The sequence below is a fragment of the Phaenicophaeus curvirostris genome, chromosome 9 (assembly GCF_032191515.1).
Source record: "Phaenicophaeus curvirostris isolate KB17595 chromosome 9, BPBGC_Pcur_1.0, whole genome shotgun sequence".
NCBI classification, from domain to species: Eukaryota; Metazoa; Chordata; class Aves; order Cuculiformes; family Cuculidae; genus Phaenicophaeus; species Phaenicophaeus curvirostris.
The window spans coordinates 33932909-33960788 of record NC_091400.1 but is presented as its reverse complement, the minus strand read 5'-3'; the positions used below and the strand labels follow the sequence as shown (position 1 = coordinate 33960788).

At 46.3% G+C, this 27880-nt stretch overlaps 2 protein-coding genes across 52 annotated transcripts in view; both read right to left on the bottom strand.

The window, feature by feature from the left end:
• Positions 1-22574, bottom strand: part of PDLIM1 (PDZ and LIM domain 1) — a 44267-nt gene extending 21693 nt beyond the window's left edge. The window contains exons 1-3 of one of the 2 annotated variants that reach the window (XM_069863662.1): positions 22445-22574; positions 11490-11641; positions 2214-2298 (exon numbers count right to left, since the gene is read on the bottom strand). In XM_069863662.1, the coding sequence (XP_069719763.1) occupies positions 2214-2298; positions 11490-11641; positions 22445-22540 (333 nt within the window). In that variant the 5' untranslated portion in view covers positions 22541-22574. Of the gene's footprint in view, positions 1-2213; positions 2299-11489; positions 11642-12500; positions 12765-22444 lie in introns of those variants that run through there. The other variant, XM_069863663.1, reaches the window with a different exon arrangement.
• A 2220-nt stretch (positions 22575-24794) lies between these two features.
• The window catches only part of SORBS1 (sorbin and SH3 domain containing 1), a 119170-nt gene continuing 116084 nt past the window's right edge, over positions 24795-27880 (bottom strand). For all 50 annotated transcript variants that reach the window (XM_069863589.1, XM_069863596.1, XM_069863592.1 and 47 more), the window contains one exon: positions 24795-26921. In XM_069863589.1, coding sequence (XP_069719690.1) covers positions 26854-26921 — 68 coding nt within the window. In that variant the 3' untranslated portion in view covers positions 24795-26853. The remainder of the gene's footprint in view (positions 26922-27880) is intronic.

Below are 27880 nucleotides of genomic sequence, written 5' to 3'. Positions count from 1 at the left end.
GACAAAGCCTCTTAAAGAAAAGTCCCGTGCTCTGAACTACAGCAAGCACCACTCATGCAGGCCACTGCAAATGACTTAATTGGCTTACTTTTATGGAAGGGAAAAAGAAAAGCAAGACTTCTGTGAGAGCTTGAATGTACCTTTTACACCAGGAAATAAAATTCTTCTAGGATCAGCCCTCACAAAGGGGTCAAAGACCAATTTTCAGGCAACAGTTGGTTCCTAGCGCAAGACTAAGACAAAGGTCAGTGCTCAGAGATAAGGTTTGTAACAGGAATCTTTCTGCAGTCAAATTCTCATCAAATTCTCCTGCTGAAGGCTGTTACTCGTTGATATCAAGAAATTCAATTATGCCATACTTCTGAACTTGCAGCATCAGGGTAACTACGTAATGGCCAGAGCTAGAATCAGCATTAGGACTAAGGTTAGATTTTAGGAGATGGTGCCACCAGGATTATTGCTGAATCCTGTACAGTCTGATCTTCATGATGTCATTTAATTGGGTTTTAGAAAGCAAGGCATGACTTGCAAGTCAAAGACTAGAGTTAAGGTTAGTCCCTCTGACCCATGTTTCTTACCCTGTTGCTGCAGGCCCCCTGAAACAGCCCAGGGCTGACTCACATCCAGCCAGAAGGCAGCTGATTAGAGAAGAACCACTGATTAAGGTTAAAAGTGCCAGAGCAAAAGAGTTAGGAAAGGTGGCATCAGTTGATTAAAATAATCTACGTTTAGTGCTTGACCAGCAGTGGATATCTGCCCAGTGACCTAGCTTGGACTGAGGGAAAAATGTGGTAGTACATCCAGTAACAGGGGGGGCTGCAGTACCAGGTTTCTTGCCCCAGTTAACTAAGCTTAGTGAGCTATGTTAAACTCATGCTTGGCATGTGTAACGCCTTATGTTTAATTCTCAGGCATTTAGCTAAATTCTGGTTAATGGCTGTGTTAGGGACTTTGTCTCCAGGACTGGGTCTCCTGCTGAAACAAACAATACACCTCTGCAGCCTTGCACCAAAGCCTCACTGCAGACTCTGCCCTACTCGCTCGGCAAAAGAGAGCCACCAAGTTGCAAGGTTTGCATCAGGACAACTTCAGAGCTTGGGAGGCAGCAGAAGACAGATCAGATTTCAGCACAACAGTGTCACTGGCAGGTGTCACCACACAGCCTCAGCCCAACCTAAGTCCACATGGCTCAGTTTTACACCGTGCCTCGCCTTGGCTTAGTTGTGAAACATTTGGAGAATGCCACACCATGCTCTCAAGCCAAGCAACACACAACAGCTTGGCATGAGAGGGAACACGGAGAGATCCCAGGCCAAAACCTGGAGAGGATGTTGCTGCACATGTGCTACTTTAGGTTCAGGTCCTTTGTAACCCAAACAGACATATTACCACTTAATTCATTGCAGAGACAAACTAGCTTTATTTCTACTTATTTTGCTGGAAAGACTCACAAGGGATGTGCGCTAGGGCCAAAATCCCTGTCACTACCCCATTGAAAATCTGGAGAAACTCCATTGATTTTAGCGCAGTTATTGTAGACTGTAATTCCCTAAACCTACCTCAGGCAGTGCCTTTGCACAGGTCCCTGTTATTACTACATTTCCTTGACAGAGACAGCAGATCAGTGAAGCAAGGCGGCCAACAGGTTACAAAACCAATCTCCTAGAGAGAGGCTACACGAACTGCCCCACAGATAAAAATATAAAAGGCTGGTGTGTTTCTCTTCTGTTTTCTCCATGGCTAGACTGCTAGTGAGAGGTAAAAAAGGAAACAACAAAAAACCCCACTAAGAGTGGATAATTTTCCTCCCCTCTCAAGACCTTTCTTATCTATGAAAATCAACAGGCTGGGCAATGGCAGCAATGATTTATCAAGGCACACCTCTAGAGTGCCTTCTGCATTCCATGGTAGGTGTGAGCATGCAGATGGCAGGAGACAGTGCCTGTGAGCCAAACAGCTTGCACTTGGCAGGGTATCCCAACTAGCTCAGCAGCAGGCTTCTGACCACCAGAGAGGGAGCCTGTCTCTGAAGGTTTCTGAGGGCTGCATGGTTTCTGGGAGGTATAGGGCATAGTGCTATCCCCAGTGTGATCAATGGAGTGACATATGCTCAGCTCCTTGGAAAAAGAAACCAGAAACCTGTGGCCAGAAACCACTCCAAAGTCAGACAGGAGTAAGCAGGAACAAGAGCATGCAGATACTCCATTACTTACCTGTGGCTGAGATGCCAGATTCATCTTATAAGGATGCGTCTTTCCCTCCTCATTTACAAGTGGTGACCAGACTTTCGACTCTGTTCTACAACACAAAAAATTTGAATGGATAATCTGTTTTCATCACTAAGCATCATTAAGAACTTGAAGTTCATCAGCTGAAAACATTTCCACAGTCTTTTGTACATAGCACTAGCCACATCAGGAGGAATCTAGCTAGCCTCATTTTAGGCAATTAACATGGATGATGTAGCTATGCTGTATGAGGTCTTTGGAGAAAGACAGGATCTCAGCAGTGACTGTCCTGGCTTATCTTTTGGGATGTCACTGGCAGCACAACAAGCACGGGCTCCAACCCAGGCAGTAGAGTTGACAGTCACTCTACAGCAGAAGCTAGAGATACCCCTTAGATCCTTTAGTTAAGTGCGACAATTCAGATTACTGTATTTCGGATTTTAGGGGTAGGCAGGAAGAGGAACAATTCTTGTCTGTATTGGCTATACAGAGAATGTTTTGTTCTTGAAGTTGAACTGCCTGGGCAAGCTAGAAATACTTATTTGGGCCTCCAGGATTTTCTTCTTATTTACACAGTGGTATCTGTGCTGAACAAACAGAGGCTTTGGGGAATTCCAAAACAAAACGGGTCCCAGACTGCAATGGGACTAAGAGCTGAGATGACATAATGCATCAGAGAAAGTCTACATAACCTTTGCTGGTTTGTGGTCTGACCCAACTACTCACAGCAGCCAAGATCTGAGACAAAAACCAACTGCTTTTACTGTCACCATACTGGAGTTTTGCTACGTCCCAAAGAACAACAGACAACCAAGTGGTGAGGAAGAAACAGTGCTTGGATTTGCTTGAGATATTTTGTAGGAAACATGTTACCTACATTTCTCAGAAGCACAGACATCTCAGATGGACTAAATAATGCCACTTTTCCCAAACTTTTTCGTAGCGGGGAATGAGTGGCTGCTGTACTGCTGAACAAAAACTGTTGTTCAATGCTAAACATTGCATCATTTGCTAACCAGATGGCTGATAAACTCTTAGGATGAGTTTTGAAAACCATGTCCTGTTTTGACAGAAGCCCTTTGTAGAATCTGCAACTGTAGATGTTATGTACTTCCTAGATATTTGTGGGTCCATGGCCAAGTACTTAGCGAAACAGGAAGGCGTCCACTGAGAATTAACTGGATAACTGGAAAGAGATTTGAAACAAAACACGCTTATAAAACTGACAAGGATGGAGAAACAGGCTATAGAGGTACTGACAAAGGATTCTATCTTATCTACACCATTACTCTGAAAGCCCTCCAATGTCAGGGCATTTTTTAAGAAGCCCAAACTTTACAGTGATGCACACGTACATCCTAGACATTTGCTGCATAAACAGTATTTTAATACTTGGATCCAGAGGGTAGCTCAGTGGGAGAAGATGGAAGGCAGCATTCTCACTCAGGGAAGAGGAAAAGTTTTATTGACCTGCTATTGCATGTGTTGCACTCTGGACTTCACACAGAAGAAACACTGAACAAAGTGTTCTGTGTTATACCTCCTTCCACAGGGAAGTACAAAGGCATGGGTCACATCAGATATCATCCTTTATAAGCATCTTGGGGACCCAGCTGCAGTGCTGATACTTGAAAATCTACATCACACAAATCCTGGTGCCTGGTGAGCTAGGGCACACAAAGACTAACAAATAGGAGTGCAACAGCTGCATGAGATCAGATCTATGCAATTTTATCATTGTCTTGACGCAACATCTGCTATTACTGGATGGACAACATACCCAAAGTGAAAACAACCATTCCCTCCTTGCTTCTGGTAACCTGTGCTTTAAGGTGCCTGAGGCATTAGCAATTTAGCCCCGATTATAGCTATCAAGCCTGACAAAGCCACAGTCATCTCTAGGACAGTTGCATGAGAGCAACCCACTGACCAATGTAAATCCTTGTTCCTTGAAAGTGTTTGGAGATCCTGCGTAACCAAGTTTCACCTCCTCTGAAAAAACAGGAGCCACAGCAAAGTATATGGAAATCAAATAGCCTGCCAGTTAGGCTGTAAGCAAGTGGACATCGGCTTGAGATGAAAGCAGTTCAGGGAGCACTAAACACTTCAGCTGATTTCTAACATGAGGCATCCCTGTGCCAGTTCTCGCTAGCGGTCATCTAAGTGCTTTTGAGGTAGCCTTTTCTTTTGCAGCAGTTTAATATTAACAGGTTTCAGAAGCATCAAAAGGCCTTATTCAGACTTAATATTTAAGCTTAGGTCAGGCCAATGTAAGAATACAGAACAGAAGCCTTCCAGGCCCCAGTGTAGGAGAGGCAGCTGTGGCCAACTACTGCAGCCAATGGGGTTTTTTTTTGACCAGAATTTTCTCCCTTATTTATCAGCAAGGCAAAAAAGCACAAATTTGTTTTCCACCCTGCTACCATTCTGACCTGTCACTGGATATAAATAGAAGCAATGAAGTCATTCCAGGCTTGACTTTAAATCCAGTTTAAAAGTTATCCAAACAGAAAGGTTAAATAGCCCACATGGTTGTCCCTCTAAGGCTGACAGGATAAAGTTTCCCTTTGTCTTCCTGACAGCTGCAGCAGAGCTCTTCAGACACTCTCGACAGTCCATTTATGATGAAGCTACAAAGAGGAGTGAAGCTTGACTCTTTTTGACATTTTATAAATGAAGCTACAAAGAGGAGACAGTTTGACTCTCCCTGGCTTTGCCTAGCGGAGCTTTCAAGGTATTTGCCCCATCCTACCACACTGCCACTAAGAAAGGAAAACAGCACCTAAAAGTAACCTTATGTCCCACTGCTGACCCAGGACTTATTTTCTGAAAGGCTGGGAAGTGTGGGCAAAAAGCACCGATGACAAGGTGGATTAGATAGACTCATCATGTTTCTATCTTACCTACACGCTTTCATATTTTCTTTCTATGAAGCAGGGAACTTGCAGCAGAGTAGATGGCTCAAACCCACTCCTAGGAACTGTGCCTTTAGTTCACAGCAGGCTGCTACGCGGGAGACTGTAGTGGCTTTCCAGAGGATTTTTTCAATACCTGGGGAAGAGGACTCCTAGTCACAGAGCCACCTCTGCACTCCCCTTGGCGAGGCTGTATCCGTGTCACTGAGTGTGGCGATGCCAGCAGAGCTGCCACACCTGCCTCTCCCCCAGTGGTAGAGCTGGATGTCCAACAGCCTGCTGGGGAATCCCACCCCATCTTTGGTGAAAGCCATCAGGCTTTGGCATCCCCATAGGATCTCAAAGACTCCTCTCTTGTGAGACCCCACCTGGAGTATCGTGTCAAGTTCTGGAATCCTCAATCCAAGAAGGACCTGGTAATGTTGGAATAGGTCCAGAGGATGCTACAGGGATGATCCGAGGGCTGAAGCACCTCCCATACAACGAAAGGCTGAGAGAGTTGGTGTTGTTCAGCTTGGAAAAGAGAAGGCTTCAAGGATACCTTATAGCAACCTTCCGCTACCTGAAGGGGCTATGAGAAAGCTGGGGAGGGACACAAAGGCACGGAGTGATAGGATGAGGGGGAATGGCTATAAATTGGAGAGAAGCGGATTTAGAGTAGATATAAGGAGGAAATTCTTCACAATGGGGATGGTGAGGCACTGGAGGTCATGGTTGCCCCATCCCTGGAGGTGTTCCAGGCCAAGTTGGATGGGACATTGAGCAGCCTGATCCACTGGAAGGCGTTCCTGCCAGTGCCAGGGGTCTGGAATTAGATAATCTTTAAGGTCCCTTCCAACTCAAACCATTCTATGATTCTATGATGTTAGAATATGATTTCTAATGCATATTCCTTCAAACGACACTCCAGCAGAGATCAACACTCTAACAGTGCAGAAAGAGATGACAAAACCATGAGACTCAAACAAGCCTGGGAACAACACCAGGCAAATTAATTACAGGCACGTATGTATACAAATTTTGTCATGTTTGCAGTTTACATTTCCATGCTGTTTTCTTAGTATAGGAGGGAGAGCAACCAAGACAGGGCCCAAAGAATGAGCCATGTACTTGAAGTTTCATCCAGGCAGAAGCCAAGACTCAAGGTTAAAAAGAAATTCTCGGATGCTAGTTTGGATGGTGAGGTACTGGTAGGAAGGGAAGGAAGGAAACTGCATGTAAGTCAAGACAGGAGTCTGGAGAGGTATTTATGAAACAACATTTTTTAAGAAGCTTGGCTTGAACACGTTATAATATAAACATTACAAGAGCCTAGATTTTGCTATCAATGGTTTGTATGCAGAGCTGGGCCCCAGCTTCAAGGGAAAATTCAGAGTTGGAAAATGAAGGTCCAATTCTGTGTGCCAGGAACCGCGTAAATCAGTTCTGTAAATAAGAGAGGCATATTTACATCTCCATTTCAAACACTGGGTTGGATATGACTAATACAGCAAAGTAGCAACTAAACCTGTAAATACAAGAGAAGTTCCTTGCACAACACAAGGCTTGCTAGCCCAAAAATGAGATAAGATCTAAAGAAATACTCTTTCAATCCTCCTCAGAGTTTTAGACAGGCATTTTAATAGTTTAGAGACTAAACTATAAAAGCTTTCAGGCTACGAGGAAGGTACCTTTTAATCAGCCTTTTAGCTACAACAGCTGCAACGTACATGCCCTTGGACAAACAGTCACTTTTAGCAGCCATCCATTAACGGACATATTCACTTTGGTAAGCAAAACTGTACTTTGTTTGCACTCAGCCTACTGCCAATTCAAACAATGCTAGTCACAATGTCTTAGAGACAAGAGGACCCAAATTCATTTCTTCACGCATGGCTCTCTGCTCCTTGCATTTCAGGTGTCATTTTATAACAACCATAAAATATGAAAGGGCAATTCTGGCTATACAGAAGCAGCAACAGAAGCTTATCACAAGCGGTTTCATTACAGAGTTACAAGTGATAAAACACACCTGATTGCTCAGACGGACAGTGCTCTTCTACCAGCCAGCTACAGAGTTAACTAACAATATTTAACTTTGCTCTGCCAAAGAGGCTGTAAAAGCACCACAAATGTCAAGGCTGACTTGCCAAAATGACTTTGATCATGCCAATCGTTTGTAAAAGCTGCTGACATCCACCCAGGTGTGCTGGGAGCAGCACATCGGCTGTGGAGAGGTTGTGACCTGCCACAGAGGGTCAGGCTCTCTGCATGACCTTATATAGATGAACATGGAGCATCAGGCTTTTCTCAGGTGAGAAATAATTATTAGTAAGATGACAGAGCCAGAAAACCCTTCTTGGCAGGGAAGAAAAAAGCAGACCTAAATGAGTCGACTGATTCCATCAACTTCCTAGAACACAAATTTGAGCCTATCGTGGCTTTGCGCAACTAATCCCCACAGCTGAGACCTGGGAACACGTGGAGCAAGCAAGAGTGCAACAGAACCTACCAAATAAAATGCAGAGGACATCACACACATGCTCTCCACACGTTCCTGAGCATCTACACATGATTCTTTCTGACAATGCACTTAACATGCTAGTAGCAGAACCCACTTCCATGATCCTAGCAGTTTTCAAAGAACAAATACATAGCCTCATTCCTTGGCACCACTTTTAGCAAAGTAACAGACTGCTTTCCAAACAAAAAAGGTATTTAACACATTATCTGCTAGCAGAAGAGCAGCAGAGAAGCAGCTTGAAATTTGAAGACAGAGACAGTAGGAGAAGAAAAAGAGATTACATGTTTGCAATCCCTTTTCACAAATATTTTTCTCTCATTACTACTTACAACCTGCTTCCAGACACAGAGGGAAGAGCAGACTTACTGCAAGAACACCTGTTTTTTTGTTGAAAAAAACATATAAATGCACACTTTACCTTTGGGTTGCTCAGGGCTGTTCAGGGTTCCACCACTCATTTGGTGGCTAAAGACACAGTCAAGAGTCATATGTTTTAGAAAAAGATTCTCACCTCTGTTGCAATGAACATTTGTCTGCTTTTGTATGCCTCCAGCTATAGCTCCACAGCCTTGTGTCAAGCTCATCATGAGTGCTGCCTCTGACATCAGTGACACCTGGATCTTTCAGCTATCAGGTGAAGTTTCTGGTAGGAGAATATGTTCCTCCTGAGCCTTCCCTTCTTTGAGTGTTCTTTGTCAAAGCAAGCATCTTTCCCAAAGGAAGCTGATAGCTTCGTCCAGTCTGTTGGACACATCTTGCTGCGTACCCCCATTAAAGGAAAATCAGAGGTGTGGCTGGAAGGAATGCACTGCAGTTTCACTGGACCCTAACATGCCAGTGAAACTATGCACACATCCTAACTGAAAGATTCAAAAGGAAAAAAAAAAAAAAAAGAGTAGCTCTTCTCAAAGACTCAAGATCCCAAACTTCCTTCTTCCAATGAAAGGGAAAGGTTAAAAACTCTGCCTTTGAAATGTCTCAGTTTAGCAACCAGGTGGTTTTGAGCTGACTGAAGCACGCGGTCTGCTGTAGGTCAGTCTTTCTGTGTAAACCATCCAAAACCATGGTGCTAAGCATGATTTTACACTGCAGAAGACAATAATGGAACCTTTAATTTGGTTTCTTGGTAACCGCATTTCTAAAAGCACTCTCTAGCCTGAAACAAAAAGCAAAATGAATGAACAAACACAGACTCAGAAAAGAGATGAGGGTTGCTGCTAGTTCAGCAAGAATTTGGTGTATGTGCCAGCACTGTTGAACAACCACTTTTGAAGGCAGAAAACAAATCTTCTCAACTCTATTCATAAACAGCAAAGCACTTGGAAGTGCCACTTAGAAAAGCATACTCAGAGAAAGCAATTTGTGGTTGTGTTTTAAATCCTAGGAAACAAAGAGATTTGCAACTTTAGGTAAAAACAGCAGACCAGGCATGTTTTCTTCAGCTAGTAATTTGATCTGCTTTTAACAGTGACATGTCTTAGACTAGATTTCCTGCCTACAATCTGATCTGAAATATTTTTGGACTGTTACCGTCATAAAGGAAACACCAAAACAGGAAACATTGGAACACTGTTGATATTCACAATCTAGTACACAGTGCAAACAGCATTTCCTTTACCAGAAGTGTTTAAGTCCTTTCAATTGTCTACATTTACACTTCTCTTAAATAATCATTAGTACGGCCAAACATGAAGACATTTTAACTGCTTTGCTATCATTAAAAGAGGGTTGCAGATAAGTTTGTTTTGGTCCACAGAAGAACACAAGTATTGAATAGCGCATGGCCAGCACGGCTTACTTTGTACAAGAGATCCAGCTAGCAAGCTATGATTGCAGGGTATGGAAAGCAAGCCCAAGAGCTGGTGATGTTACAGTGTAAATGATATACTTTCCTTTTTACACTTGGCCAGCTACTTTCAGAGTGACTTCAACAGAGAAGAGTCTTCCACGTCTGACCTAATTGTACTGTCAGCCTTCCCGACTAACGATAAGATCAAGCCTTACTGACAAGAGTTTGGCCCACGAAGGTTCAGGAAGCTCAAGTCATACCACTTGGCCAGGTGGCACTCATTTTTCCAAATGTCTTCCACCCTCTGCACCTTGGTAGCAAGGTTCTTCCCTTCTTCATGTAGGAGGGCTACAATCCATAGTCTGCCTTCCTCACTCACTTCCTCTACACTAAGTTGAACAGGAAGATGAAGCACGGACCCTAACTGATACAAACACTTTCTCTGTCACCCCACAAGGGCTCCCCTCTCAAGATCTACCATTTTAAAGTCTTGGCCTTCGGCTGTACAGTAAAGAAGAGCTAGCCTCAGCAACAAAGACTACGCTGCATTCACTGAGTCCAGCTGCATTTTGGACAAGCCTGTTATGGGGGCTCAGGAAACAACTGGGCACTAGGGATAAAATATTCTCAGAGCACAAACAGGAGAGTCAACATGATGCACACGACTGTCGTTTGGCATTAAGAGACAGCTTTCTTCTCTGAGAAAGCACTCTACAGTATCATATTCCCCAATACAAATACATCTCTAGCTTCAAAGATGATCAGAGGGCTGGAACCCTTCCCATACGAGGACAGGCTGAAAGAGTTTGGGTTGTTCAGCCTGGAGAAGAAAAGGGTGCCTATAAGAAAGCTAGGGAGGGACTGTTTACAGAAGTATGGAGTGATAGGATGAGGGGGAATGGCTTTTAAATTGGAAAGGGGCAGATTTAGGCTAGCTAGACATAAGGAGGAAATTCTTCACAATGACAGTGGTAAGGAAATGGAACAGGTTGCCCAGGGAAGTTGTGGATACCCCATCCCTGGAAGTGTTCAAGGCCAGGTTGGATGGGGACTTGAGCAGCCTGATCCAGTGGGAGGTGTCCCTGCAGGGAGGCTGGAATTAGATGATCTTTAAGGTCCCCTCCAACTCAAACCATTCTATGATTCTTCTCCCAAAGAAGGAGGAGGATCAAAAGTCCTCTAGAATTATCTAAAAAGGATTTTGTATAGAGCAATGGATATTGATATCAAACCCTAGCATGTGTAAGTAGTCAGATAACTCCTTTTCACTTGCGTTCTGGGCACTCACAGCTATTTTGTCAGGAGCACTCACTGATCAGTATAGCCGCAGAAGCGTCCAACACAGACTCACACACTCATGCTACCTCCTTGAAAGGGGTCCTGAAAAAGAGTTGGGCTGTGCTAACTCAAAGCCCCTGCGTGGTTTTGCATAGGGGCACATCCAGATAGAAATCTCTTCCTGGACAGCTTTCATACCCAAAGCCAATGAAACATACATGGGGTAGCTATAAAGTTAATGACTTTGTAATTAACATTAGCAAACACATTTTACAGAATCGATGACCTGTAAGAATGAGCTTGCCCACAGGCTGAAAGAGCCCTTGTCTCCCCTCCTTTCTCTCAGCCAAAACTACATGGGACTGGTTTGCCAAGTCAAGCAGTTGGGTATTTTGACAGAGAAAAGGGGTACTCATTTGCAGGAAGATTACAGGCTGCTAAATTAGAGGTCAGTATGAGAAACTCTGGGGCTAACATGCTGCTGCAGTGCTCATCACTCATTCACAGTGCTCCGTTCTTTCCTCTGTGAACTCCCTCAATGAATTGACAGGCATTTTTTGGCTTGCTGAACTCCTGGCACTATCCAAGCTCTGGTAAAAGATTTCTGTTTAACACAGAAAAGCCCTGAACAACTGAATTACTGTGTCATTTAAGGCACGCTTTTGCGCTCCTGAAAGTGCTTCCCCTGCATCTGCTGTGAAGCTGATGTACGGCTGCTCAGGGGGAGGGAGCATCCCCAGTCGTCTCCCCATCCCCAGTCTCCCTCAGCAACGTACCTGCTGACGGTCAGAGTTAGTTCATCCGTGCAACCCTTGATTTTGTTCTGTGCCTCAAGGTGTGTCATGTTATCCGTGTTCACTCCATCGATGGCTATGATCTGGTCTCCTATACATAAGTTGGCTATTGCAGCTTTACTACCCGGAGTCACCTAAGAGAAAACAAAAAGAATGAATAGCCTTTCCAGGGAGCAGCCTTCCATAGTAACATTTGAAAAAACTATTGGAGCACTCAGGACTTCTCTTGCTGGTACCAGGAAACAATGAAGTGAAAAAACAATGAAAGTAAGTTCTCAGTGGAAAACTACCTGGATCTGGGCCTCTTTACTCTCAGTATTACAAGTCATAGAATCATAGAATCACCAGGTTGGAAGAGATCCACCGGATCATCAACTCCAACCATTCCCGCCAATCTCTAAACCTCGTCCACCCGCACCTTAAACACCTCCAGGGAAGGTGAGTCAACCACCTCCCTGGGCAGACCGTTCCATTGCCCAATGACCCTTTCAGTGAAGAATTTTTTCCTTATGTCGAGCCTGAACCTCCCCTGGCGGAGCTTGAGGCCATTCCCCCTTGTCCTATCACCTGTCACTTGGGAGAAGAGCCCAGCTCCCTCCTCTCCACAACCTCCCTTCAGGTAGTTGTAGAGAGCAATGAGGTCTCCCCTCAGCCTCCTCTTCTCCAGGCTAAACACCCCCAGCTCCCTCAGTCGCTCCTCGTAAGACTTGTTGAGGAATGGCCTCAAGTTGCGTCAGAGGGAGTTTAGGTTGGACAGTAGGAAAAACTTCTTCACAGAAAACGGCTGCCCAGTTGGAGCTGATGATATCAAAGGTCTTTTCCAATCCAATGCTTCTAGGATTTTAAGATTTTGTGCAGTTTTAATGACTTTGTGCAAGGAGCATAATGAGTGCTGTGGTCTTTCATGAATTATTAAATAAGTAGAGGATATGAGAAGAGAAGAACTCTCCCAGACATGAGTAAGTTAAAACATGCCTTGAAGCTGGGACACACTTCATTCATGAGTCTGTTGCAACTGGTGCTCATTCTACGCATTCTTGCTAGGTTTCAGCATGCTGGAAAGCAGATGAGCAAAGGCATCAGAGCTGTCAGGCATAAATAAACATTGTTCACAGGATTTAGAAAGTCCTCCTAATGTGAGATTGGATGACACATCATTCCCCTCAGGGAAACATTCACCTCCTAGACACGTTACACATTAGCTGCAGTCACTGCTTTTCCTGGGCCAAAGCCAAAGCTGTTCAGCACACCCTCTCGCAGTTGGAGAGGGATATTTTCCCTAGCCAGAAGGATGATGACAGGATGCATTTCTTTTTTTACCTCTCTACTAGGACAGTATTCCCTGGAAAAGGGAAGGGCACAGATGTGTGTCACAGATGTCCAGGTTGGCCAAATTACTCAACAATGATTCAAAGACCTTCAGATAAGTCAAACAAATAGTGCCTGCATACCTGGTCATCCCTTAAATGCTGTAAGCAGACTCAAGCCAGGCAAGGAAATGCTGAAAGAGAAGCCAAGCCACCAGATGGATACAGAAAATCAGCTTTAAATGTAAATATCATCACCTCCCAAGCTGCAGCCTGCAGCCAACTAGTGGTCTACAAGACCACCAAGTGCAGCCTGCTGCTGCTCCATTGGATCCATTGCCTCGAGAGTACCTTTATGTAAGCCCTGTAACAGGGGCAGCAGCAGTGAAGAAACCTTAAGCACTGGAAGTGGCTGCAGTCCCATTGGATTGGGGAGCTGCTGCTTCAGAAACCATGAGACAGATCCCTAAAGGCATCATTACACTGGAGGGAGCCCACAGAAGACACATTGTGGGTCCTCTCCTGGCCACTCAGGACTTAAACAAGTCTCTTGGTTTCTCAGTGCCTTTATTTTCTCTCCTACCAAAGGAGGGAGAGGGACATATAACTCACCCCTGTGAGGGCCATGGAGCTCAGCACACTATTCCCATGATTCATTTTGATCAGATAAGACCACTAAGAGGTGAAGAACAAAAGTTGATTACACCACTGCTGGAATGCTGCCAGGGGCTCAGCTGTAGAGCTTGCATTTAAATACATGATCTACACAACATGTGGCTGACTTCTAGAAATGATCCCCCAGAACAAGCAGCAGCAGAATTGGAGCAGGCAGGGACACAATTACTGAACCATCCTGAAGAAACCCCAAGAGCCATGAGGACAGAGCACGGCGTTCACAGGAACATCTCTGTGCTTTGCCAGCGCCTGCAATGTCACATTCCCCTTCTGCGTTCACTTCAGAAGAATTTGAAATTTGAGCGCTCTTCTCCATCAGATAAGAGCTACTGGTTGCACAAAGGCAGTTAAGTCCACTCAGGCACCGTACAAACCTCTCCTCTAAGGGGAAGCCACAGGGATGCACAGTAATGAAAATAAGTTTTCTTGTCGCAAGTTCATGTTTTAATTGCTTCAGTTCTAGAAATACCTCACCTTGAAATGCAACCTTCCACAAACCACTCCCCTGCAACACGCAGCTCATACACCCTGTCAGAACTGCTTATAGCAAATGTATCTGCACAAGGCCATGGTACCAGAGGAAACCCATCCCCTATTTTTTTAGGATAATTAATAGCTACTAATAAGGTTGTCTACCACCCTCATAGTAAGGTCTGGGCTTATCTCAGTGTTGTCAATGTTGCTTTTAGAGATTCACTCAACTACCACTTAATTCAGGAAAGCAAAACGTGTTTCTTCCATTAAGTGAAGAGCAGAAAGGTGCAACTGGGAGGACCCTTTCCTTTTTTTTTTTTTTTGTCACATCCCTCCCTGGTCCTTGGGGAGCAGGGTCACGGGCATCCAGTAAATGTTGCACTACCTGAACCTGCTTTCCTCCTGCTCTGCTCTCAAACCGCTAAAAGCTTTGCATCAGCCTCTCTCCTTTACCTCCCCTCTTGACCAAGCATGGAGCAGACACTTGCAGATATTAAAGAGGACAGCAGGTAGTGGCTGGCAGCCACCTTGCACAGGCAGGTAGCCTGATAATTACGGGATACAGCTGCAAGGGAAGGTGAGGAAGACTGAAAGACGGCAAGGAACAAAATCGGCAAACCCAACTTTGCACAAGTGACGTCTCACCAAAGGCATAGATAGCTTCTTGCCTCCTTCAAAATAGCTCCTCAGCTGGCTTGGGCTTTCCACATTGGAGTTGGGAAGCCTCTGGCAGAGGTATCACAGGACCTGGAATGTCCCTGAGCCCCCCAGCTCCAGAGACACTATCACCAAGTCAATAAAGCTCTGCACACCCTTTAATATTATACCCAACGGCTTCCTTTGGAAAGGAACCATGATCTATCTTGTGGTGATTGCTCCCAAGTAACAGCATTTCGCCATCAGGTCATTTCACTGTTGAAAATCATAGAATCATAGAATCACAGAAACACTAGGTTGGAAAAGACCCACCGGATCATCGAGTCCAACCATTCCCATCAATCACTAACCTATGTCCCTCAGCACCTCATCCACCCGTCTTTTAAACCCCTCCAGGGAAGGGGACTCAACCACCTCCCTGGGCAGCCTCTGCCAGTGCCCGATAAGCCTTTCCATGAAAAGTTTTTTGTAAATGACCCTTTCCATGAAAAATTTTGGGAAAATGCCCAAACAGTCTGAGAAGCACTGCTTCGCACCGTATCCAAAACAGGTTCTAGAGCTCAGAGAGTCCTTATGGCCTGTCTGGCTGGTGTCTCTGCGCAAGAAATCTGGGCTACTAAAGGAATAATCTAGACACTTGTAGCCAGACACAAACTAGGTTCCTGATACCAGCTCAGACACATCTGCCAGCATACGGAGGAAACAAATAGTTCCCATAATCTGTGGGGCTGATCATGCACACTTTACTCCTGCACAGATCAGGGTAGTAGATAACTGTTTTGACCAGTTATAGACTTGAACTCATCTTATCAAAGAGGTCCCACGGATTCAGGATTAGAAGAAAACTCTGTGGTATTCTCGTATATTATGAAGTGAAGCTTTGTGTGCACACGCATACAAGAATATAAAGCTCTGCAATCATGAAAAGGGCAGAAAAAAACCCCTGCCTCTCCTCCCCCTGCCTACTTTGGACTCTTGTTAGCAAGATGCTAACACCACTGCGATTTCCAAAGTTCAGATTTCTGTCTTCCAGGTGGTTTGCCTGCTATTGGCCCTTTGCACTACTAGCCAGGCAGCAAACAAAGGACTTGACTGTGATATATCAAGTCTTCAGCTAGTCTTTGGGCAAGTGCATTTATAATAGAAAAGAAAATGCTTTGATTTAGCAGAGGGAATGAGATGTATTTAGCAGCTTAGCCAGCTTCCAGGAAGCCTTTATAAAACTTCTGTCTGTTCCAGAGCTAGCCAAACACAACCACATTTTATATTTGATGTAATTGCCTCCATAAATGCTACCTAACAAATTTTGCAATCCCTGGACAAGGATATATTGTGACTTTTTTTCTCTTCTGCAGCAAGGATCCAAGAGGCATCAGTGGGTATATTAAGGGAAGCCATTGCCCACAGCAGCTGAGGTGAGAGGGAGGGAGGGAGGGTGGAAAGCATTTCTATGACGAGCAGCATAATGCAGCTCCATGAAGAGTCAAGATATATGAGTGGGTCTAAAATTAATTCAGTTCTTCCTGGACTTCTCCCTCCATCCATTCAGACACACTACCTGCTCGCTACATCAGCCCTTCACAGTTTCTCACAGACCCCACCGCCTCCGGCACCAGCCATCACTCCACAGTGAGACACATGGCAAGGAGTTATGAAGAGATAAGAAATGAAAAAAAGAACATCAACAAAAAAAAAGATCCAGAGAAACAGCACCTATCTGAGCTTGAGATGAAAACCCAGCTGCTGTGCCTTTGCTGGACAGAAGGACAAGCAGCAACATAGCTCTAAGGCCACCAGTGGCAACTAGAAATCTCTGACATTCAGTTTAATCATTCCCACCCACATACATACGCTGCTGGTTTACTGTGAGTAATGTGCTCGGCATCGGAGTATTAGGCTAAGCAGCCAGTTTCTCCCAGCAAAAGTATGCAGCTGGGTCAGCAAAGATTAGAGGCTATGAGAAAATTCAGGCAAGCACATTCCCTACCCCTTCTTTTTAGGGAACAGGGAACAACAGGCTGGTTGGTTCCTCACAGCTGGCTCTGGGAGGTTTTCCTCCCAAGCCGCTCTGGCTCCCTGCACTATTACTGTCTGACATTCCTGCAGCCCAAAGCTCGCTGGCTGCTCTGTGTTGGTTCAGGACATCCCATCCCCAGGAGAGATGAAGGGGAAGGGAGGCATGCTTCTGTTTGGGGAAAGCCCTGAGCAGCAGCCCATCCTCTGCAAAAACCCCTCCAGCAGCCCAGCTCATCCTCAGCCTCCTGCCTGCTTTGGCTCCTGCCTATTTCTTACAGCAAGAGGAGTTTTATTAACACAGAAAAGGGAAGGCACTAGACAACACAAGAGGGGTGACCTCAGGAAGGCAGTAAAAACAGTATGAGGACTTCTTGCAAGACCTCAAAAACATTACATAACACTGCTCATCAGCTGCGCCTTTCCTGATGGTTTATTTCATTCTCTAAATAAAACAACATGCCTAGTTATCAGCAACCATCGAAGTTACTGTGTCACTGTCCAGAAAAACATCAATTGTTTATGCTGCTAAAGCCTCCTGTAATGTCCCTGTTTGTAAGGAAGAAAATAAAAACCATATGCTGCAGTTATGTTGACATAGGGTGCACTTCAAACCTGAAGCATTTTACAAACAAAATACACCTCTTGACGAACAAAATGGTTTTTTTTGAGGGCAGAAGATTGCTTGCAACTACACATAACTCTACATCTATGAATTCTATGAATTCTTCATCTATGAACTCTACATCTAGAATTCTATGATTCTATTCTATGATCTGGTAACAAGCAGATAAGGGAACAAAAAGGGCTCTCTTTCTCCCAAGAAGTCCAGTGCTTCCCTTGTCAACTTAAGCTCTGGTGCTAAAAGCTCTCTCACTTAAGATTAGGGCTGGTACATCCCCTCCCAATACCGAGTCCTTTCTTTAGGTCCTTTGGAGAACTCATCAGGAGCAAAACAAGTCAGATGTACCCCACCAAATGATGCTGGACTCAATTAAGATGCTCAGGGAAAGAGGGCTGCTCCAGAGTTTGGTGACATAAGACGGGGTAAATCAGTCTGAAAAGGCAAACTACAGAAAGTGTAACTCTGGCTCCCAGGAGAGGCAAGAGCACAGGCTCGTCCAGCCCCAGCAGCTACCTGAGAAGCTGCCAGAGTTCACACCGACGTCAAAGTCTGTGTGGCCATTATGTGAACTTCTGCTCTCTGCATCCCACACACTCAGATCAGACAGGACCTCCTCCAGCACTAAGTGCACAAGGCATTGTGTTGTCCTCTAAACACCATCCCAGCTACTTCTGGAAGGTTAGAGGCCCACAGGCACTGGTTACCTGTCTAGCAACAGAGCAGCTCTGCAAGGTACCCCCGAGGGCACAGTATGGCTGGTTCTGCCACAGCTCCCACCCCACCTGGCAGCCAGGAGCAGCGATGCAAGAGAAAACACGTGCGCAGGAAACCTAAAGCCACATGCACCTTCCTATAAACCCCAGCAGCCTTCCCCAGCTGGCTCCCTCTGCCAAGCCAACCTCAGAACAACAGCTAAGGGCAACGCTGACATATTTGCAATTACAAGCATGGAACCTGGGTGGGAGAGGACCCGCAGCCGTAGGTGTGCACAAGGGAAGCAGCCAAGGCTCTCAGGGACAAGGAGCGAAGCCAGCCCAATCCTCCTACATTGTACCACATCCATCACACCCCCTGTTTCTTTTGGCAGAGAGGGTGGCATTCCAGCTCCCCTCCTGGCATGGAGGCCTCCCTGTCTAGCCCAGGTCTCAGACCTGCCTGTCTGCCTCCCTCTTTCTTTCATTCTTTTCTCCCAGGAAAGATGCTCCAACCTGTCGCCTAAGCCCCACAGGTGAGCCCTGGCATGCTCCAGGAGGATGGTCTCCACATAGCTGCTGAGCCCATCCCACTGAGCCCCAGTGACACCTGTTAGCAAGGTGTCCAGCACTACTGGGGCTTCCTCTCACCAGTGGCTCCAGGATGCCTTCACCTGGTGGCTTCCTAACAGGACACCTGGCTGCAAGAGCTAGTAAGGACATCAGACAGTAATGAAGTCTTTTTACACTATGGGATTCAGTCTCACACTTGATTTCATAGAATCATAGAATAACCAGGTTGGAAGAGACCCACCGGATCATCGAGTCAAATTTTATCACCAAATCAAGTTTTAAGTTTATAGAGCTGTCTCAGAGGGACATACTTAAAAAAAACCCAAACACCCAGGAAATACCAAATTATCTTTCAGTTCTGTACTTGCTGTAAATTCTCAGCTTTTAAAATACCATGAATACCTAAGTTATCAGCCTAAAGAGGGATGAATTCATTTTAACGTGGTTGAAATCAGCAACAGGCGTAATGTTGCGATTTAATCTTTTTAACGTATTTGCAGAACGGGGCTGCGGTCTCAAAACCACTTTTTCATTGAGAAAATGCTCAGTTTCATAACAAAACGTAACTACAGAAGCGCACCAGCTTTTGGTCCATTTTTACACCCCCTCCTTAAAGGGGCTAAAAACCAGAGTGAAACTCCTCTCTTCCTGTATTCTGGGCAGATAAAGACAAAGGTGTTTACTACTCACATAAGGCAACGCAGCAGGCTTTGGACTAGGGTTCATCCCCCTGAGCAATACAGTCTTTTCTTCTGAACAAAGATTGCAATAAGTGTCCACCACAGCCCCACTCTTTTAAAAAGAAACACCTAAACCAGAAATATCTGTGAAGCATCCCTTCCGAAGAGAGGGGACTCCACAAGAGTGCCTCATGGGGACCGCTTGCCAAATCCCCACGCCCAGCTGTAACTTGGAAGGCTGGTCCAACACAACCGAGAAGCCAGAACTATTTGCGCAAGACGATGCTCATGATGTATTTGAGAATAAAGCAGTTTTGAACATAGAGTTCAAGTGAAAAAGGCAGGCAGGGCAGTGACAAAAGACGAGATAAGAACAGCTGTGGAAATACCTTAACCTCTCACCTGCCACCCTCATAAACACAGCTGGCCATTAATGCCATGTGGCTTGTGCTGTCCAGAAGCTCTGAGCCAGGCTGCTCCGCTGGCTCCAATCTCGCAGCACTGGTGCTCCTCACTCTCCTCAGCCCCAGGATTGCAGCGCCAAACATCAATAACTCCTCCTGGGGAACGAGCCACCTTGGCAACTCAAATGGTGCTGTCTCCCACCAGAGCAACTGGGATAAACCCTCCCTATGGCAGAGGGGAGTTAGAAAAGACAAAAGCCAGTAGTAAGGCACTGAGGGTCATAAATACCAAGATAAGCTCAGAAGCTCACCACGAGGATGATGCTGCCAGAAGCCAAATTTGAGCTCCTGGCAGGCAATGTAGACTCCATTTAGGTACGTTGGCTTAAAGAGAACAGCAAGACACCTAGCTCAGCCCCGTGTCTGGATGGGCATCTCCCCACACCCTCAGCACGGTGCCACAGACCTACAACCTACAAGCTGCAGCACAGAGCAAATGCGTAACCGTGCTGAAGAGGGATGGCTGCATCCTCCCCTGCTCACAGGGCAAGACTGTCATCACAGACTGCAGCTCACCCACCCTGTCACTCACCTGGGGAAGCCCTCCCATCTCAAACCTTGGTGGGAGCAACGCTCTCCTAACTCCTGGCAGATGCCCATCCTACAATCAGAGTTTGCACCGTCCTACAAGGAGGGCTACATGCCTAAAAAGTTCTCTGAACAGAGCACAGGTACTGAAATGTGGTAAATAAGAAAAAAGAAATAAAGCAAGTTACAACCCCAAAAAGTTATCAAACAAGGAGGAACAGGTTCTTTAAAAACAGGGCAAAATGGGACCAGATCTTCTTTCACGCAGTGAAGGAGGGACTCGCCGAGAGTTTTGTTCCCGAGCCAAGGAGCCAAATCCAGGAGCCTTGGGAGCAAAACCACAGGAAACATTAACAGCATCAAGTCTTGGAGAAGAAATTAAAAATGTCAGAGGGACCGCAAGAGAAAGCTGTGATAAGAGCTGCCTATCATTGGCATTTATGTCACCACCACTAGAGAGGCTATTTTATTACATTTTTAGTCTCCAGGGTCACAGTTTCTCATGAGGTGGTTATTTTGGCTGCTTTGCTGACTTCTGTCCCTTGGTACGTGCTGACAGGCACCGGCAAACGCGACCAGGGAGAAGAGGCAAGAGCAAGGGGGTAGGACCAGACACACTGAGAGCCTCTCCCTGGGAGGAAATGGCAATTAATTCCTATAACAATGAAGTAAATATAATTTCCCCTAAGCTAAAGCTGTTTTCACATCCAAGAACTGCTTTAGAAGAACGAGGCATTACTACTGCAATCGAAAGAGATTACACAGAAAATTAAAACCTTCCCCTCTGTGTTTGAGCGCGATCGCCTCGCCAGCTCTTTGGGTCCGAGAGCCAGGGGACGCCGGCAGGCGCACCTGTGGGACCCCCCAGCACCAGGTGTCGAGGAAAACTCTAAGTTTCACCCTAAGATACCGGGACACAGGGGAGCCCCGACCCACAGCCTGGCTCTTCAGGGAGCCCTGAAGGGCCAGTTCAGCCCCACCACTCGAATGGCCTGGACACGAAACTTTAACTGCGGTTTCCTAACTGACTCCATTTAGGTGAGGTGAGAAGGACCCATCCGAAGCCAGGCAGGGGCACCTCGTGTAGGTTAAGGAGAGAAGAGAAGAGAGAGGAGGGAAGGGGAGAAGAGGAGAGGAGAGGAGAGGAGAGGAGAGGAGAGGAGAGGAGAGGAGAGAAGAGGAGAGAAGAGGAGAGAAGAGGAGAGAAGAGGAGAGAAGAGGAGAGAAGAGGAGAGAAGAGGAGAGAAGAGGAGAGAAGAGGAGAGGGAAGGGGAGAAAGAAGAGGGAAGGGGAGAAAGAAGAAGAGGGAAGGGGAGAAAGAAGAAGAGGGAAGGGGAGAAAGAAGAAGAGGGAAGGGGAGAAAGAAGAAGAGGGAAGGGGAGAAAGAAGAGGGAAGGGGAGAAAGAAGAAGAGGGAAGGGGAGAAAGAAGAAGAGGGAAGGGGAGAAAGAAGAAGAGGGAAGGGGAGAAAGAAGAAGAGGGAAGGGGAGAAAGAAGAAGAGGGAAGGGGAGAAAGAAGAAGAGGGAAGGGGAGAAGAGAAGAGGGAAGGGGAGAAGAGAAGAAGAGGGAAGGGGAGAAGAGAAGAGGGAAGGGGAGAAGAGAAGAAGAGGGAAGGGGAGAAAGAAGAAGAGAGGAGAGGAGAGGAGAGGAGAGGAGAGGAGAGGAGAGGAGAGGAGAGGAGAGGAGAGGAGAGGAGGGAAGGGGAGAAGAGAAGAAGGAAGGGGAGAAAGAAGAGGAGGGAAGGGGAGAAGAGGGAAGGGGAGAAGAGGGAAGGGGAGAAGAGGGAAGGGGAGAAGAGGGAAGGGGAGAAGAGGGAAGGGGAGAAGAGGGAAGGGGAGAAGAGGGAAGGGGAGAAGAGGGAAGGGGAGAAGAGGGAAGGGGAGAAGAGGGAAGGGGAGAAGAGGGAAGGGGAGAAGAGGGAAGGGGAGAAGAGGGAAGGGGAGAAGAGGGAAGGGGAGAAGAGGGAAGGGGAGAAGAGGGAAGGGGAGAAGAGGGAAGGGGAGAAGAGGGAAGGGGAGAAGAGGGAAGGGGAGAAGAGGGAAGGGGAGAAGAGGGAAGGGGAGAAGAGGGAAGGGGAGAAGAGGGAAGGGGAGAAGAGGGAAGGGGAGAAGAGGGAAGGGGAGAAGAGGGAAGGGGAGAAGAGGGAAGGGGAGAAGAGGGAAGGGGAGAAGAGGGAAGGGGAGAAGAGGGAAGGGGAGAAGAGGGAAGGGGAGAAGCCGCCCCCGCCCCACCTGCCCGCCGCGCCCTACCCGGGAGATGGCGAGGGGCTGCTCGAAGTCCCGGCCGCCCACCAGGCGGAAGCCCCAGGGCCCGGGGCCCGGCAGCACGACCCGCAGCGTCGCCATGTGCGCGGCCGCACACACCTCGCCGGGACCCGCACCGGCCCCGGCCCCGCCCCGAGCCCGCCCCGCCCCGCGCTCCCTCCGCCCCCGCCGGGCAGAGCCGGCTCGTCCCGCTCCGTCCTGCCGGGTGTTGGCTCTGGAAGCCAACGCAGGCCCCGGAAACGAGCGGCGTGTGCGCCGTCTGCCGCCTGGGAGCTGGTGGGTTAAGGGTGGAGCCAAGGAAGGGCTCAGTCACACCCGTGCCGCCACAAGCGCCTTGCTCGGCTTCCTCCTTTTTCCTGCATTAACTTGGCATTTCATGGGTTGTTTTCGTGGTGAGGCCGCTCCTCGAATCCTGTGTTCAGTTCTGGGCCCTCACCACAAGAAGGATGTTGAGGCTCTGGAGCGAGTCCAGAGAAGAGCAACGGAGCTGGTGAGGGGGCTGGAGAACAGGCCTTATGAGGAGCGGCTGAGAGAGCTGGGGGTGTTTAGCCTGGAGAAGAGGAGGCTGAGGGGAGACCTCATTGCTCTCTACAACTACCTGAAAGGAGGTTGTGGAGAGGAGGGAGCTGGGCTCTTCTCCCAAGGGACAGGGGACAGGACAAGAGGGAATGGCCTCAAGCTCCACCAGGGGAGGTTCAGGCTGAACATTAGGAAAAAATTCTTCACAGAAAGGGTGATTGGGCACTGGCAGAGGCTGCCCAGGGAGGGGGTTGAGTCACCTTCCCTGGAGGGGTTTAAGGTGCAGGTGGACGAGGTGCTGAGGGACACGGTTTAGTGTTTGATAGGAATGGTTGGACTGGATGATCCAGTGGGTCTCTTCCAACCTGGTGATTCTATGATTTCCTTCTGAGGTAGGTGCAGCCAGACTATTAACTTGTCTATCAGAGAGCAGTAGTTCTTCTACCACATAGTTACCCATCTCTTGCCAGTGAACAAAGATACCGAGAGCTCCTTTCTCCTTAGGTGTGAGGGATTTCTGGAGGGCTGTGACACATCACTGGGTCCTTTTACCCTCTCTGCACGCCCAGCTTCTAAAGTTAACAAACACATCTCTAGCTAGTTCCTCAGCAAGTATATTAGGATAGAGGGGCATCAGTAAATATCAAGGTTCTGTAGTTACAGGTGAGCCTCTCTTTCTCCCCTTCTTAACCGTGGCACAGTAAAGCAAGGGCTAGTGGTGCTAGCAACTGCAGGAAAGCCATTGACAGCCTGCCCTCCTTTTGTGTTTAACACATAGTAACTAAGAAACAAGGGGTTACGCAGCCATAAGCTTTCTGAGCTAAGGATGTGTAAAATAGCTTGAGGCTTTTGCTGTCCTGTTAGTTTGGGTTTAGGATTGGCTTGCTTACAGTCTGACTTCCTAAAATTATAGAATCATAGAATGGTTTGGGTTGGAAGGGACCTTAAAGTTCATCTAATTCCAACCCCCCTGCCATGGGCACTGTGAATGCCCAATTTCAGCTCAGCCTGAGGTCTTAGGAGTAAACTCACGACAGCCTTTGGGGCGGACGCAGCCCTGCTGAGGCAGCCTGCAGCGCGGAGGTGCAGAGCGTGCTTTCCTGGTCCTTGTGTGTTACTGAGTGCCAGCGAGCCCAGCTGGGCAGTTCAGCTCTGGCTCTCCCTCGCTCCACTCCTGCACATACTGTTCCATTACATGACGCACAACCAAAACCTGCTAGCTCTCCTGCTGCAAGGCTGAGAGACCTAAGTGTTCAAGGTAGATCTTACACAAACCCCTTGAACCAGCATGGCAGCCGTACTCAACCGGTTGGCGTGCAGCTACCGCAGACGGCTGTGCTTTCTGGCTTTTGACCCGAGTCAGGGTTAGAAAGGAACATTTAAACCCCACATCAGCTGACATCCCTTCCCACAGAGGCTGGTGTCTGGGGTTTCTTGTTCTACTTGCCCTGTGTGGTCTTCTCATCTGAGAGAAAATCACAAAGACCCTTTGTAAAAGAGTGGACTCGGGTGTGCCCCTGACCTCCAGGTCTGCATGCAGGCCACATCAGCTGCACTCAGACTCCGTGTCATGGTGAGAACAGGGTACAAGCCAGCCTTTTTTCCCCTCTGCTTTTACCCCTTGGTTTATTTGAGAAAGCCACAACCTTCCTCTGGCTCAGGTTGGAGAACTGGTGAGTTCACACCAAGCCACAAGCAGGACCCTCAGGCACAGGACCCTCAGAAAGCCCGTGGCAGACACCTCTCGCTCCATATGGACACAGCTGAAGCCAGCAGAAATAGACTTTATTTAATAATTTGTACAAGGAACACAATAGTAATTCAATAGTTCCATTTATTAATTGTCAAATAGTAATCCACTGCAATAAGAAACAAAAAGTCAACACAAAAATATGCTGTGGTTTGTGTGCATGTGTGTGTGTGTAACTTAAAATCACTAGAGCAAGAATAAAAAATAAAACTTTGAATGAGTATGTTATATACAGTCAGTATCATCGTGTTACTTTATTGGATAGATTAATTCAGTGTTATCCAATCTTAGCAGTAGGCCTAAATATTGCTGTAAATAAATGGAGGGCAAACCCAAAACAGACAAACCAACCCATAAATAAGATGCAGGATTAAAGGTATCTCCTGCAGAAAAGAAACAGTCATGCTTTGTGTCATATCTGAAACTCTATCATAATGGATATTTGGTGCTAAAACTCTATGTGGACATACATGGAATTGCATCATTTAAATAGAAGTGGAAAAAAAATCCCAACTTTTCACAACTGCCTTTTTTTTTTTCCTCCCTTCACTCAATGTGTTTAAATTATTTTTCTATACAAGGTAAGTACATTGTCTGTACAAAGTTAAATATACATATTTACAGTCAAACTTCTGAGACACCAAGTCTTCTCTTCCGCTGACCTCAGCGGAAGACAATCCTACTTGATTTCAAACCCAGGAGCATGGCTAGTTTATCAAAACACTGCAAGTTGTGCTAACAGTTAGTTGTAGTTACTCTTAATAAATCTGTATAAAAGCATCAGCATAAAAATAGGCATTTTATATTATTAAATACGGCTTACGACAAAATAGCAATCTAACCCTTTGCTATTTGTATGGTAACTGTAGGAAGCAGAGTCTGGCAGAACCGTTTTTGATTATGCTTTTTCTTAATAACAAAATGTCTATCAAAAGAGATTTCATAGTGGATTTACAGGCAAGCCACGTTTAATTTTTCAAGGAAATACAAATCTATGTAACTGGTAATAACTGCTGGGAACAGCTTTCCAAATTGACTATAGACTTTTCTGTATGATTTAAGAGGCAGCCAAAATGAATGTATTTACTTGAAACTCACCGTCAACACTGTAACCAAAAAGAAAAAAAAAGGCACCCTCAGTGATACATTGCTCAGGTTTATCAGAGCCTGTAAGATTCAGTGTCGGGAAGGAAGCAAAGTTTTCATGCCAAAGAGTATGCTGCAAAAAGTGTGTGATCCTTTAGGGCCAGCAACAGGGCAGGAGGAACAGAGAAAATGAATGTCTGTTGGACTGATAAACAGGATTTGGTCTCATGGACATTCCGTTTATTGGTTCTATTCTTTGTGCAGATGAATGTCAAAGCCAGACTGACTTCTCTTTAAAAACAGGAATCTGTTCATTTTGATGCACACAATACATTCACACACACACACACACACACACTGCACAAAAGGAAAAAAAAATCTGCAGAGATATGTAATATGTTATTAAAGAGTTTAGGATTTTTGCGCATTTGCATTATATTGTGGCTGATCTCTCTGGATTATATCAGCAGCCCCAAACTCCTTTTCCATGCAGAGCTCTGCATATCATCTGTCCTCTGCCTCTGCTGGGTCTTAAGGTGCATGACATGAAGGAAGAGTTTTGTATAGAAGTGGAAGGCAGAGCCAAGTGAGTCTTCAGCAAGGCAGAAAGCAGCCAGAAAGCCTGGGCCTCCCTGACCTTTGTTAGTCAAAAGGAGCAGCCGCAAGGCTGCAAACTGCCCCAAAGCACTATCATATCTCAACACACAAACTCTACAGCGTGTGCTTCCCTGAAGCCTTCTCAGAGATAAGCTCTCCATACAAATTAAGATTATCACCAGAACTCTTGCTGGGGAGGGGAGAGGAATACAAAAAGGCAGCAGTGTAAACCAGAAACTGTCTCTTCTTCAGCAAACAAATCACACCCTGAATTCATGGAAGCAGGGCTACACATTCAACTCAATACTACACCACATAATCACATCCTCCTAACACATCTCATCTCATGTCTATTACATTCATAAACTGTCTGTTTTTTCACTGCTTAAAAACACCATCTGAAAAACAACCCCATCACTGTTGCAGTGGGTTCGCTGTTACTTTACAGGTATAGAAGCTTCACGTAGTTGCCTGGGAAGGTGCCAAATTGCCTTGTTCTCCTGGACGTACCTGTCATAAAAGGAAGCCAGAATAAGACACAGACACAGAAGGAAGGCTTAGGGGTTTGAAAAAGTAGAGGTGGTAGCTTCTTGTGCCCGCAGGCATTCCTTTCCAAAACTAAACAGGAGTCTAGGACAAAGAGCTTTTTGGTACAGATGAGATGAGAACCAGTTCTGCTGCTAATCATCTTTAGTCTTCCCTTTTAACAGTTAGTAAGGTGCTGATGAAAGCTTCTTGGCCTATAGGCTGGAAGCCAAACTCCTATCAGTATAAATAAGTTAACCTCCCTTAAGAAGAGGCAGCGAGCCTACATTTTCAGTGCTGAGACGGAGAACACTGTCCAGACTTGTTTTCTTTAAAGGTAAAGGGCTGGATTTGGCTAGATGAGGGGTAATGATTTTAAGCTGAAAGGGAGTAGCTTTAGATTAGGTATTAGGAAGAAATTTTTTACGGTGAGGGTGGTGAGGCACTGGAACAGGTTGTCCAGAGAAGGTGTGGACGTCAGATCCCTGGAGGTATTGAAGTCCAGGTTGGATGAGGCTTTGATCAACCTGATTCAGTGGAAGGTGTCCCTGCCCCTGGCAGGAAGTTGGAACTGTATGAACTTTAAGGTCCCTTCCAACCCAAACCATTCTATGATTCTACACAGATGAGGCTGGATTTTCAGGGACTACAACTCCCATCCATGTTCCCTTTACCCCCTATGTGCCGCTTTCTGTAACCTGCCGTGGCTCCCTTGGTTTTAGAAAACCTATGGAAATCCAGTTGTCCTTGGCCCCTCTGTTGCTCTGCCATTTGCAAGAGCAAGAAGGATCAGGAGGAAGAGGGGAATGAGAAAATTATAAAAACAAGACAAAAAAGGGAAAACTAGAGACTTAGCAAGGAAAGCAAAGCTCCACCTCCCTACAATCTAATCTTAAAGTGGTGGGAAAAGATGAGAAATTGTGAAAAAAGTTGAGTTTATTCTT